Source organism: Haliotis cracherodii, unplaced genomic scaffold (assembly GCF_022045235.1).
Source record: "Haliotis cracherodii isolate W230 unplaced genomic scaffold, xgHalCrac1.p SCAF_55, whole genome shotgun sequence".
NCBI classification, from domain to species: Eukaryota; Metazoa; Mollusca; class Gastropoda; order Lepetellida; family Haliotidae; genus Haliotis; species Haliotis cracherodii.
This window is the reverse complement of record NW_027266314.1, coordinates 146,475-161,291: the sequence shown is the minus strand read 5'-3', so window position 1 is coordinate 161,291 and position 14,817 is coordinate 146,475. Positions and strand designations below refer to the sequence as shown.

At 42.3% G+C, this 14,817-nt stretch overlaps 1 protein-coding gene across 1 annotated transcript; it reads left to right on the top strand.

Annotated features, from left to right (window-relative positions):
• Positions 1-223: 223 nt before the first annotated feature.
• LOC139444494 (uncharacterized) lies at positions 224-13,218 on the top strand. The gene is made up of 6 exons (XM_071225447.1): positions 224-277; positions 8,462-8,608; positions 9,226-9,327; positions 12,112-12,277; positions 12,738-12,767; positions 13,139-13,218. Exons 1-6 carry the CDS (start codon positions 224-226, stop codon positions 13,216-13,218), a joined length of 579 nt encoding a protein of 192 aa, XP_071081548.1.
• The last annotated feature ends 1,599 nt before the right edge of the window (positions 13,219-14,817 follow it).

Below are 14,817 nucleotides of genomic sequence, written 5' to 3'. Positions count from 1 at the left end.
GGTGTCCCTCTGTTACTCACAAAGTAAATGACAGGATCAAATTGTGCTATGTGGTGTCCCTCTGTCACTTAATAAATGATAACTGATCAAATCAAACGAACAACAAATACAACAATTACCTTTTTATCTGAATAAACTGGGTTGTTGTTTAATGTACACTTCCAATTTTAAGAATATAGGAATTACATATGTGTATTATTTCCTCAGGTACCTGCAAGTCGCCATGTTTGCTGTCGCCCTCGTCATCCTGTTTCTACATGGAACCGGAGCAACAGAGGTGAGAACCGAACTAAACCTGCCTCTAATTTTACTGTGATAATAGTGTGCATCATACTCCAGTATTCCACGACATCTTCGTTATATAGCCCATAAAGTTCATGATGCCATATGTTTGGCCCATAAAGTTCATGATGCCATATGTTTTGCCCAGAAAGTTAATGATGCCATGTGTTTTGCCCAGAATGTTCATGATGCCATGTGTTTCGCCCAGAAAGTTAATGATGCCTTATGTTTTGCCCGGAATGTTCATGATGCCATATGTTTTGCTCAGAAAGTTCATGATGCCATATGTTTTGCCCAGAATGTTCATGATGCCATGTGTTTTGCCCAGAGTGTTCATGGCACTGTATTCTTATAGCCAAGTATTCCATGACTCTGTATGTTATAGCCTTGTATTCCATGACAATGTATGTTATACCCCAGTTTCCCGAGACACTGTATGTTATACCCAAGTATTCCATGACTCTATATGTTATGGCCCCGTATTTCATGAAACTGTACGTTTTATAGAGATTATTATGTGTGTCATACCGATGGTACGTGATGAGTGTCAGAATTCTTAAAGCGACAATAATACGTTCTGTATAGCCCATTATTTCTAAATACTTTTGAGCTCCCCTTTGGAAAAAATAACCGTCGTGTTAGAAAACCGACAACAAATCTTCAGCCATGACGTCATTTCTGGTGTTACGTCATTCTAACCTCCCGCCCTGTGCATGAACTGATATGTGCAGGTGTACACATACGATTTATACGAACTCGGTATGTCCAGCCCTACGGGTGATAAAGTCCAGTATGTTCATGGCACTGTACTTTACGTGCATAACCCTGAATATTTTGACACGGTATGTAATGGCTCAGTGTGTCGAAGACACTGTATGCTACATGTATAGCCCTGAAAATATATATATATATTTTTTTTTTTTATTATTCCACTTTTTTTGTCGTACAGCATTTCATACATATTAATGTTCATACAGCGATTCTTAAAACAACAACATAATCATACATCATGGGGGCATATGAACTCGGATAATTCAGTATTTAAGTTGATATGGTTACAAAAAAAAGTTTGTGGCAGCTGGACCAAAACTTCACAAACTTGTCGTACACATACGATTTATACGAACTCGGTATGTCCAGCCCTACGGGTGATACAGTCCAGTATGGTAATGACACTGTACTTTACGTGTATAACCCTGAATATTTTGACACGGTATGTAATGGCTCAGTGTGTCGGTGACACTGTATGTTACATGTATAGCCCTGAATATCTTTGACGCTGTATGTAATGTGAATGACACTGTATATTGTAGCCACCTATTATCAATACACATTATGTAATATTCAAGTTTGTTAACGACTGTCAATGTTAAAGCGCAGTATGTTCACTACACAGTATGTTATACTCCAGTATATTCACGGATATGTATGTTCTAGCCGACAATGTTCATGATTTACCAGATTAGCCCCTGTATCTTCACACAACTGTATGCTATACCCCAATATTTCCACTGTATAATATAGGCCAGCAGGTTCACGTACCTGTATGTTATAACCCTGTATAATCAAGGCACGGTATATTATGCCCCACTAACCCCAGCAGTGTTACTGAATGTTGTATCCTAGTAGGCACTACACTGTATATTATAGCCCATATGTTCACGACACTATATATATACTGAACAGCATTGAAAACGCACCAGCAATAAATCTTGAAATATTACAAAAACAACTTGAGCAATGACCGATTTTAATTAGAACAGACATAGACGGATTATTAAGAAAGACGAGAAAGGAAACAGGAATACCACACAGTAACTACATTTACGTCATCAGTGTAAGGAAGACAAATAGGGTTAAAATGAAAAGTCAATATCTGGTATGTCCGCCATGCAATGTCTTCTCATTGATCGAATAAGTCTGCGAATAGTGTTCTGAGGCATTCCACTCTTAGCGTAGTGTATCTTCAAGTTCTCTCAGGTTCTGTACTTGCTGTCTGTACAACGCAGTCATTGTGGTAACGTTCTCCACGTCGACGCCACACTCGCAGTCGACCGTCAGCATTCCGTAAATGAAAACGGGACTCATCAGTGAACAGCACACCATGCCACTGGCGCAATCTCCAATGACGATGCCTTTTGGACCAAAGCAGACGTTCATTTCGATGTCGATCAGTGAGTGTGGGTCCAACATATGGACGTCGAGCACGTAGCCCTGCTGAGCGGAGTCGTCGACGTACGGTGTCAACGCTGATCAAACCCCGTCGGCCTTGTACAGTTGCTGCAGTCCTGGTAGCCGGAAGTGTACGATCACGAAGATGCCGACGAACAATATGGCGATCCTGACGTGGTGTAGTTACACGACGTTGACCCGGACTTGGTCGATCTCTGGCGGTTGTCTGCTGGTATCTGCTCAGTAGCCTGAGGATTGTTGAATGATGGCATTGAAACCGTTGTGCAACGACTCTACTTGACGTACCAACTTGAAGCATGCCCACGGCACGTTCACGTTCCGCTGCTGTTAATCTTGGCATTTCTTGTGTCAGTACCCTTTACGTCTGCAGTAACAAGTGATGTGGCTTTTAAAAGTCTGTCTTTTATGGCCCTATTATGCATGCTTCCCGTGAAACAACATATGTTTTCCATGATGTGCAAGCAATTTGTTGCGTTTTGGCGATGTCGCTCACAAACAAATTAGGAATGTGTTTTGACGAGCTGTTCTTCTTCATGCTTCGTCCAGAACGTCGTATATTACTCATTCACTTAGGTATTTTCATATGACTTAAACCTGGATAAAAATACCTCCATTTTCATGATGGTGCGTTTTCAATGCTCAGTTTATTGATGACACTGTATATTATAGCCCAGTATGTGATGAGTGGGTGGGTGAGTATGGCTTTACGCCGCTTTTAGCATTATTCCAGCACTATCATGGCGGGGGACACCGGGAAATGGGCGTCACACATTATACCCGTGTGTGGAATAGCCCTATGTTCGATCTAATGTATAACATAGTCCAGTATGTTTGCTGTACTCTATATTAGAGCCCAACATGTTCACGCAAATGTATGACATAACCCAGTGTGTTTATTGCACTGTATATTGTACCCCAGAAGGTCCATTGAACTGTATATTATAGCCCAGTATGTTTCGTTCAGTGTGTTACAGCCAAATATGTTAACAACTATATATGATATACATCAGTACGTTCACTAAAGTTTCTTGTTTCCCAGTATTTTCACGTAACTGTACGTTATAGCCCAGCTTGTTCACGCCCTGTACGTTATAGCCCAGCTTATTCACGCCACTGTATGTTATAGCCCAGCTTGTTCACGCCACTGTACGTTATAGCCCAGCTTGTTCACGCCCTGTACATTATAGCCCAACTTGTTCACACCACTGTACATTATAGCCCAGCTTGTTCACGCCCCTGTACGTTATAGCCCAGCTGGTTCACGCCACTGTACGTTATAGTCCTGCTTGTTCACGCCCTGTACGTTATAGCCAAGAATGTTCGCGCCCTGTACGTTATAGCCCAGCTTATTCACGCCCTGTACGTTATAGCCCAGCTTGTTCACGCCACTGTACGTTACGGCCCAGCTTGTTCACGCTCTGTACGTTATAGCCCAGCTTGTTCACGCCACTGTACGTTTAGCCCAGCTTGTTCACGCCACTGTACGTTATAGCCCAGCTTGTTCACGCCACTGTACGTTATAGCCCAGCTTGTTCACGCCACTGTACGTTACGGCCCAGCTTGTTCACGCCACTGTACGTTATAGCCCAGCTTGTTCACGCCACTGTACGTTATAGCCCAGCTGGTTGACGCCACTGTACGTTATAAGCCCATTGTGTTCAATCCGCTGTATGTTATGACCCAGTATGCTCATGGTACGCTGTACTGTAGCCTAGTATCTCAATGTAATATTTTATTAGATTTATGACTCATTTTTTAATACAATATACAAATGCATTTGTTATTCAGAAAAGAGCAAGTTAGTAGATAAAACCTGAAGGGTGGGTACCAATAACCTACTGCCTAAGCGCCATAGAAAATGAATACATCAAACTTCAAGAAGAGCAGAACTTACAAGGGTAATTATACGCAAGCAGCTCGCCCTTAACTTCTTAAATGCTAGGTGCTAACCCAAACTGAACATCTTCTTCAGTATGTAACCATAGAACAGACAATGTTCAACAGCATCCCACTGTAATAGCCAATCATGTTTTAACCAAGTATGAATGGGTAAACCCGCCAGGGTTCCCATGGAAGAAGTCCCTTACCCCCAATCACACACTTCTACGGTCCATGGACCCTAGGAGTATCCCCCATATACATAATCTCCCTCCAAGTATTTTCACCGCCATCAAGTTGCCGACGTCATAATGAAAGAACTTATGTAAAAAACAGGAATAAGGCTTCTTGTAACTCATCAACCAGGAATGAGTCACCAATGTCCATGTTGTGAATGTCGTCATCTCTATACAACTCTTGATCTCTGCAAATAATACCATGCTTCACATGGTGTCCCCACAAATTGACTGCTGTCTTTCTGTTCCTTTCGCTTTGAGATCCCTCCGGACTCGACGTGATGGCATTTCCGACCAAGTTATTCCGAGATGTGGCACCATGTCATTGAACATCTGCATGTCCGTCTCGTTATCACTCCCTAAGACAATCTTCTTCTTATTAACCCGGTCGAGTGAATAACTAAAGTGTCCGGGGATGGATAGTTGCACAATCAGCCCCAAATTACTGGCAGCAACCCTGCCCACTCACGCATCTGAAACCGTTGCCAGGTGATACTGCTCTATACGGCGTCTAAGTGCAGATCATCCCCTAAGATGCTGACTGTCTTTTTGTGAGCCCAATAGGCATATGAGGAGCCGAAAAATCCAGATTACTGAAAAACGTAAAGTTCAATAATTCTTCTAACTGATGAGAGACAACCGACAGCCACTTCAGAAATTCTTAATAATGTGACTATTTTTTTGTTTTCTGTGTTGTTTAATGCTATATGACAGCGTTCTGAAAACAATCGAGTCTGGACCAGACAATCCAGTGATTGACATCATGGCGACCTTCCATGCAATTGCAATACGATGACATGCATCAACCAAGTCAGCGAGCCTGTAAGTCGCCTCTTACGACAAGCATAGTCGCCTTTTACGGCAATATGGGCTGCTGAAGGCCTATTCTACCCAGGATCTTCACGGGTATATCATATAACGAAAATGACGTATTCTGATGTATTGCTTCTACGCCATGGACTTCTACTGACTCCAGTCCTGAATGATTCCATATTGAGTCCCATTCCAAGCCGCCGGTTGCTCCTCCTACCTCTAAGGGGCGGTCGGGTAGCCTAGTGGTTAAAGCGTTCGCTCGTCACGCCGAACACCCGGGTTCGAACCGACAAGGGTTCAACGCGTGAAGCCCATTTCAGTTGTCACCCGCCGTGATATTGCTGGAATATTGCTAAAACCATACTCACTCACTCATCAAGATGAATGGACTTGTATCCGTTAAAGTCGCTTGTCTAACTAGTCGACCATGCTCTTCATTTTATGGTGGTGGCTAATCGCAGCCATATTGCTGTAACGCTGCTGCAGGGGATATTTTATTCAATGAATAATGCAATGTGCTGTATCAGGCATTGTAGAGATACTGACCAAACCTCCCCTAATTGATTCTTAAACATAAAGCTTCTTAAACAAGAATTGTCTGGAATGTTCTCTAAATATTCTCAGCCTATGACAAACTCAACAACCGTTGTTCCGTTCATCCAAACTCACCCAAAGCCATGTCCGGTACTAGCGTGGGTTGTGTTTCTGCATTTTGAGCCAGTCGTTTGAAGTGCTGTTAATGAATGAATATGCGTTATGTGGCACTTAATGGTCTCCAGCCAAGTTCAGTCCATGCTCTTTCACTTGGAATAATCCGTGTCCTGGATATTGTGCTGTAGATCCGCTACCTTGCCTTGTCTAACTGGAACACCAGCATATTGACGATTGTTTTGTGCCTGATCACATGATAGAACTCTTTTGAAAAACGTGCATTCAGCTAGATTTCTAAAGCAGAGCGCCCACTAATGTTGGTGGATTTAGAGTTGTGTCCCTTACCTTAAGCTGTGATAAGAGTTGGACATGGGATTACCCCCCCTAGAGCACTGATAGAAATTAAGTGGATAAAACGCACCAAATGAATTATATTTCATTCTGTGTGTTATAGCCCAGGATGTCAAAAGAACTGTTTGTTCAGGACACTGTACACCATTTCCTAGTTTATTGAGGAGACTACATTATAGCCTAGAACAGTTTTAGCCTGTTCAGGACACTGTGCATCATATCCTATAGTATGTTCATGACACTGTGTATTATATCCTGACATGTTCTGGACACTGTGTGTTATATCACAGCATGTTCAAGACACTGTGTGTTATATCCTGACATGTTCCAGACATTGTGCCTTATACGCTTGCATGTTCAGGACACTGTGTGTTATATCCTGGCATGTTCAGGACACTGTGTGTTATATCCTGGCATGTTCAGGACACTGTGTATTATATCCTGACATGTTCAGGACACTGTGTGTTATATCCTAGCAAGTTCAGGACACCGTGTGTCAAATCCTGACATGTTCCAGACACTGTGCCTTATATCCTTGCATGTTCAGGACACTGTGTGTTATATCCTGGCATGTTCAGGACACTGTGTGTTATATCCCAGTATGTTCAAGACACTGTGTATTATATCCTAGCATGTTCAGGACACTGTGTGTTATATCCTGTCATGTTCAGGACACTGTGCCTTTTATCCTTGCATGTTCAGGACACAGTGTGTTATATCCTGGCATGTTCAGGATACTGTGTTTTACATACTGGCATGTTCAGGACACTGTGTGTTATATCCTGTCATGTTCAGGACACTGTGCCTTATAGCCTTGCATGTTCAAGGCACTGTGTGTTATATCCTAGTATGTTACGGACACTGTGTGTTATATCCCAGTATGATCAAGACACTGTATGTTATATCCTAGTATGTTCCGGACACTGTGTGTTATATCCCAGTATGTTCAAGACACTGTGCATTATATCCTGACATGTTCAGGACACTGTGTGTTATATCCTGTCATGTTCAGGACACTGTGTGTTATATCCTGTCTAGTTCAGGACACTGTGTGTTATATCCCAGTATGTTTAGGACACTGTGCCTTATATCCTTGCATGTTCAGGACACTGTGTGTTATATCCTGACATGTTCAGGACACTGTGTGTTATATCCTTGCATGTTCAGGACACTGTGTGTTATATCCTGTCATGTTCAGGACACTGTATGTGATATGCTGTCATGTTCAGAACACTGTGTGTTATATCCTAGTATGTTTAGGACACTGTGCCTTATATCCTTGCATGTTCAGGACACTGTGTGTTATATCCTGTCATGTTCAGGACACTGTATGTGATATGCTGTCATGTTCAGAACACTGTGTGTTATATCCTAGTATGTTTAGGACACTGTGCCTTATATCCTTGCATGTTCAGGACAATGTGTGTTATATCCTGACATGTTCAGGACACTGTGTGTTATATCCTTGCATGTTCAGGACACTGTGTGTTATATCCTGTCATGTTCAGGACACTGTATGTGATATGCTGTCATGTTCAGAACACTGTGTGTTATATCCTAGTATGTTTAGGACACTGTGCCTTATATCCTTGCATGTTCAGGACACTGTGTGTTATATCCTGACATGTTCAGGACACTGTGTGTTATATCCTTGCATGTTCAGGACACTGTGTGTTATATCCTGTCATGTTCAGGACACTGTATGTGATATGCTGTCATGTTCAGAACACTGTGTGTTATATCCTAGTATGTTTAGGACACTGTGCCTTATATCCTTGCATGTTCAGGACACTGTGTGTTATATCCTGTCATGTTCAGGACACTGTATGTGATATGCTGTCATGTTCAGAACACTGTGTGTTATATCCTAGTATGTTTAGGACACTGTGCCTTATATCCTTGCATGTTCAGGACAATGTGTGTTATATCCTGACATGTTCAGGACGCTGTGTCTTATATCCTGACATGTTCAGGACACTGTGTGTTATATCCTGTCATGTTCAGGACACTGTATGTGATATGCTGTCATGTTCAGAACACTGTGTGTTATATCCTAGTATGCCCAAGGAGCCGTGACGGCCGGTGATGAAGTTGTCCCAATGGACATCGAACTGCACGACAAGAGTATGATAACCTACCCAGGAACTCCTGATCCTCCTCAAGACTGCTTCAAAAAGTCGATCAACTACCATGACTTTACAAAGGTAAATGACATATATCTATTCCGGTTGGTGTGTGTAATGACATGAATAATAGCCGCTATCCCTTCCCATCTGACCGCCTCCGTGGTCAAGTGGTAGAGCGTTCGCCCGGAGAGTGGAAGGTCCGGGGTTCGATCCCCGGCTGCGTCATACCAAAAGACGTTAAAAGATGGTACTTGTTGTTACCCTGTCTTGTGCTCGGCATTAAGGAGCCAAAACAAGGACTGGTCGGCTCGGAGTCAGTATACTGTGCCTGAATGGGGTATTCATGTTAATCTACAGCACAGTGAGCTAGCACTATAAATCGGCATCAGTCCGGACTAGTACAAGCAGTCACAAACACACACACGTACATGTACGTCGCTATATAAGTGCAATAATCTTGGACGCGACGTTAAACCCCATTTCACCTCACCTCACCCTTTCCCATCTGTTACTCTCGGGACGTATGATGGGTAAGGAATGTAATACAATCTTGGTTATTATGAGAATGAATAGGAATTGAAACAGATCATTCAACAACTTGTAACTAAGATAAATGTAACCAATTTGAAATTCAGAGACGGTAATCACTATTTTAGATAACCAACTGAAATATTTCTTTCACTGTATGTTTGCAGGGCTTGGTGGCTATGAAGATCATTAAAAAGAAAACGTGTTTTGTCAAACCATCTGACGAGACATACGATGACATAAAGAAGGTCGTAGATCGTATCGAAAAGGTATATTATATTGATAATTAATACAACATGTGTTGTGCGGTATTTTATGCCATTGCATATTCGCTCTGATACTATTTCTAGGATTATCGGGGGCACGGGTGGCCCAGTCGTCTTAGGCGCCGCGATTCGCTTTGCAGAGTTGCGTCCTTCGGCACGCCGGAAACCTTTGATTGTGGGTTCGAATTCCGGTTCGCCCCGATTATGTTTCTAGGTTTGTCAGCATCATACCTGTGCTCGTGGGTTTCAACGAAGTGGTAAGCGTCTGAGAGCTGCATCACTTCGGGCTTTCCTCCCACATTAAGCTGACACGCCGCGATATAACTGGAATACTGTTAAAAGCGGCGTTAAACCCAACTCACTCTCTCACTCTAGATTTGTCACCACCAAATCAGTGCTCATGGGTTTCATCAAAGAGGTTCAAATGTGTAGGACGTGCATGGCTTCACGTTTTACTCATGCATCAAGCTGAGACGACGCGATAGAACTGAAATATTGTGATTGCCACGTTTTGATACTGAATAACATTTATCTAACCCATGTTTTTTTATCCTTTTTATCTAAAGCGTCTTTTAATGTAAATATAAATGTAAACGTAAAAGTAAATGTAAATGTAAATCTATATTTCCGCTGATTTAAATATTTGTTACCCATCCGGGAAGAGAGATGCTGGTTGGTGCGTTCAATGGAGGTTACAGTTTCGTTTGCATCTGATTGGCTGTTCAGAAATGCCGTCATTTGATTGGTTGCCGGAACTACTTTGCTCATTCGTTGATAAATTCAGTCCTCTTTTTTTCCAAATCACACACACACACGAGGCTTTCATATTTACAACATCCAAAAGTTTACTCAATATATATTATTTTTTCCCAATTAGGATAATCATTTACACATGTTTCCAACGCTAATGGCATATAGCAAACATATACATCGATAGGAGTTTAAAGAAACTAATTTGCTTCGAGACTGGTCTGCTACCTCGTAGTACTACATGGGACGTAAGCAAACATGGCAACATTCATGACACTTTATGTTTCGAAACAAGCCAAACCGTTCATAGCAGCCCATGACAATTGATATTGACAAATTCTTTGAGGATAACGTAAATGTCAACACAATTAAACATGAAAGTTGAGATCATTCCTTGCCGATAAACTGAATTAGCAACGCTTAGCAGGAAACATCCCTCCGTTTGAACTGATGATGTTATGCAATAATATAGGTCTCTCACTTATTGTAATTAGGGAAGGTTTGGAGCGACATTTGAAGCGGAAAAACTATGGCTTTTCTCTTTCAGATTCCACAGAATTTTCTAAATTTAGGGATGTCATTAAATCTAAAGGTGAAATGGGGTTTAACGTCGCGTCCAAGATTATTGCACTTATGCCAATTCATAGTGCTAGCTCACTGAGATACCATGCCGCAGCTTAACATGAATACCCCACTCAGACACAGTATACTGACGTCTTTTGGTATGACGCGGCCGGGAATCGAACCCCGGATCTTCCGCTCTCCGGGCGGACGCTCTTCCACTAGACCACGGAGGCGGTCATTAAGTCTAAAACTAAATCCTTAAAGAAACAGGGGAACCTCATGGATTTTACTATCACTGACGATGAAATACAACAACTAAAATATGAAGGCTAACTCGGAACCCCTATTGATACGTTATGGTAAACAACACCACAATTTCCGGTTTGAGGTCAAATACTCCACGTAGAATGATGACTTAGGGGGAAGGTATAGTGAAACGCGATTCGAAGAATCATGAGTATCTTGAGTATGTGGGATGGCAAACTAAAAACTTGAACCTGTGTCGACCCCCGGTTGTTGGTGATGTCACGCCTAGAACCAGGTGATCTCGAATGTTGGTTAGTTGGTTTGTTGTTTACCGCCATACTCAGCAATATTCCAGCTATATGACAGCGGTTTGTAAATAATCGAGTCTGGACCAGACAATCCAGTGATCAATATCATGAGCATCGATCCACGCAATTGGGATCGATGACATGCATCAACCAAGTCAGCGAGCCTGATCACCCGATCCCGTTAGTCGCCTCTTACGACAACCATAGTCGCCTTTTGCGGCAAGCATGGGTTGCTGAAGACCTATTCTACCCCGGATCTTCACGGGTCCCTCGTAAGTTGCCCAGGCACTGTGTGCAAGCTGTGCCGAGACTTTTGAGTAAGCAATTTGTCCTACATGACAATCCGATTTATCTGGCAACGAACATCAGAAGGTGTCCAAAATCTGGAGAAGCTTTGTCGATATAAACCATGGTTTCAAAAGCCAATTTGTTCTCTGACAAACGCTTCAGTAACAATAGTGCACGAAAACACGAGTCACTTTCTAGTAATGGCATCTGGGCAAATCAAATAATGCAAGTTACTGGTCATAATTACATCAATTCAAAAATCGCACACTCGCAAATCACCGAGAGACAATACAGCGGCATTTCCAACATTCTATCAAGTTACGATGCTCTGAATGACCCCAGCAGTTGCTGAGAGTATGGTCGTGAACTCCTCTCCGTATCAACAAAAACATTCTCGTACATGTACGCTTAAATAAAACCTGATATTGAACTGATCCACATATTGATCTGTTCAAAATGTCAACGATACATTGAACAGGTTGTGATGATGAGAATACATGACATAGCTGTGTTAATTTACTGATGATCCTTAACTATTCTTGAGTAGTATATCATGTTTGGGCTTAAATTGCATAGTGACTGATATCATTTTGTTTATCCCATATTTATCCTGTCCTATATACTCCTGCAGGGAGACAAGGCACCAAAGGTTCAAGCTACGGAGGAATGGATCGTCCCCGATACACCGTTACCTTCTGACGAAGTAGAGCAGAAAGTGGGAAAAAGGATCGCCAACTTCTGTGACGGTTGCAAAGTGCATGTCCTCAGGGATGGCAAAGTCGTCCGGGCTGCTGCAGGTAGTCAGTTTTCAGATCAATGTTCAAATGAAAACGGTTTCTTTCTAACACATATACATGGACTATTCTGATCTAGCAGGGGCACACGTTTATTTGGCTGAGACGGTTTACCGTAGATGTTGAAGTCGTCAAAGCGCCGCGAATCGCTGTGCAGAGTTGCGTCCCGTTGGTGCGCCAGAATCCTATGATTGTTGGTTCGAATCCCGGTTCGCCCCAATTATGTTTCTACGTTTGTCAGCACCATACCCGTGCTTGTGGGTTTCACCGAAGTGGTAAACGTCTGAGCCCTTCATCAATTCGCGCTTTCCACCCACATTAAGCTGACACGCCGAGATATAACTGGAATACTGTTAAAAGGGACATTAAACCCAACTCACTCACTCACTCAGTCATTGCTGTGTTTGTTTGTTTGTACAGTGTGCAAATGTTGAACACAAATAAACACCAGCTATCATTTCAGATGTGCCCAGATTAACTAGGCAGGGAAAAGGTAGGTGCATAGTTTCACCCGGAAGTATGTTTTGTTTGCTTGTTTGTTGTTTAACGCCGCACTCGGCAATATTCCAGCTTTGTGACCGCTGTCTGTAAATAATCTTGTCTGGACCAAGCAATCCAAAGATTGACATCGTGAGCATCCATCCACGCAATTGTGATACGGTGACATGCATTCACCCGGAAGTTATATAGAAGACAATATACAATATACAATTTGATCTCATAGAACTGACCGTTGAATGCATTGTGCTCATCGAATTTTCGTTCTCTGTGAGGTATACTGTCAATAGGCACTCGTGAACGTGTTTAAAGTTGTGGATATTATTTATGCTAACACATAAAATGTATTCTGTCTCATTTCTCCAGCTGTCAAGAGGCTGTCTAAGAGCAAGAGATGGGGCTCGTGGTGCGCGTTCTGCTGGGGATGTAAAGCTGTAGGAAAATAATGAATTATATCTGACGAAGAAATACATGTCCACTGCAAACTGAATTTGCTGTTGTGTTTTATGTTGCTTTTCATGATTTAAAAACCGCCTCCGTGGTCTAGTGGAAGAGCGTCCGACCGGAGAGCGGAAGGTCCGGGGTTCGATCCCCGACCGCGTCATACCAAAAGACGTTAAAAGATGGTACTTGTTGTTACCCTGTCTGGCGCTCGGCATTAAGGGGCTAAATCAAGGACTGGTCGGCTCGGAATCAGTATACTGTGTCTGAATGGGGTTTTCATGTTAAACTGCGGCATGGTATCTCAGTGGGCTAGCACTATAAATCGGCATCAGTCCGGACAAGTACAAGCAGCCACACACGTGCATGCACGTCGCTATATAAATGCAATAATCTTGGACGCGACTTTAAACCCCATTTCAACTAACCTCACCATGGTTGTGGCCCGACTCTTCCAACAGCAAAGTATCCATTCAGTCCTGACCTCTACCCCATTGAACACGTCTGGGACGTCATTAGCAGACGTCAACGGCAGTGTCTAATTCCAAACACCACACAATGAACTCGGTGGTGTTCTCACTGATGAGTGAAACAACATGAGTCAAGCTGACATTGGTCGGCTTATCAGCAGCTTGCCTCGACGCATTCGTGCATGTCTGGCCAATAGAGGTAGTTTTACCAGATATTAGTGAAGGCTGTAAAATAATGTTTTTAAATTTGACACCCGACCGTCTTCACGAACTAGTGCACCACCATTTCATCACACCAACCATTAGATCCTAATAGATGTGCCCGCCTTCTCCTCAGCAGATATCATCATAGCATTTACATTTACTGACACAATATAGATATGTCTTCATGATTCCCATCGTCCCCTGTCAAGGGTTGCAAATGTGGTGTCTGGTCCCAGCCGCTGAAACAGTACTGCAGTCATTATGTTGTACAATAAGTTGTCGTTCTCTTCTACGTTAAACATCATGTAGGTTTATGATCAGCCGCAGAAACACTATTAATTGGAATATATTGTGGTAAAGTATTAGTTACACAGACAAACAAACAGTGGCCCACACTAGAGGACTATGTAAACATGAGTTTAGAAATCGTGGATCTATTACAATAAATATTGATAATACGTTATATTATTGATAATAAACAGTCCATTGATTGATATTATGACAAGTGATGATCGACGTCGACCTACACAAAGTAAAAATAATGTGTCATTACCTAATTCATAAATGAAAATAATTACTAATCCCTCAACTTAAAAAAAATGACACCCAAGTGAACTACATCGACAGCTCAAATACTGTGACCTCGATACCTTATTCTATCAACCAGATGAATCATTATCAGCACTATGCTTGACTCGAACTTCAGATAGCGTCACATATTATATATGGTCCTGGGAAATTTAACTTAACAGGATTTCAGTGATAGAGAACTACTATGCCATGTCGTCAAATCGTGACCTGTGTTGTGTATTTCATGTGTTTCAGTAGACCTTTAAGTCACGTTGCCACTATCCTGGCGGATCCCAAACCTTGTGTGGTCCACGATTATGGAAAGAGCTTTAAGTCACGTTGCCTCTATCCTGTCGGATC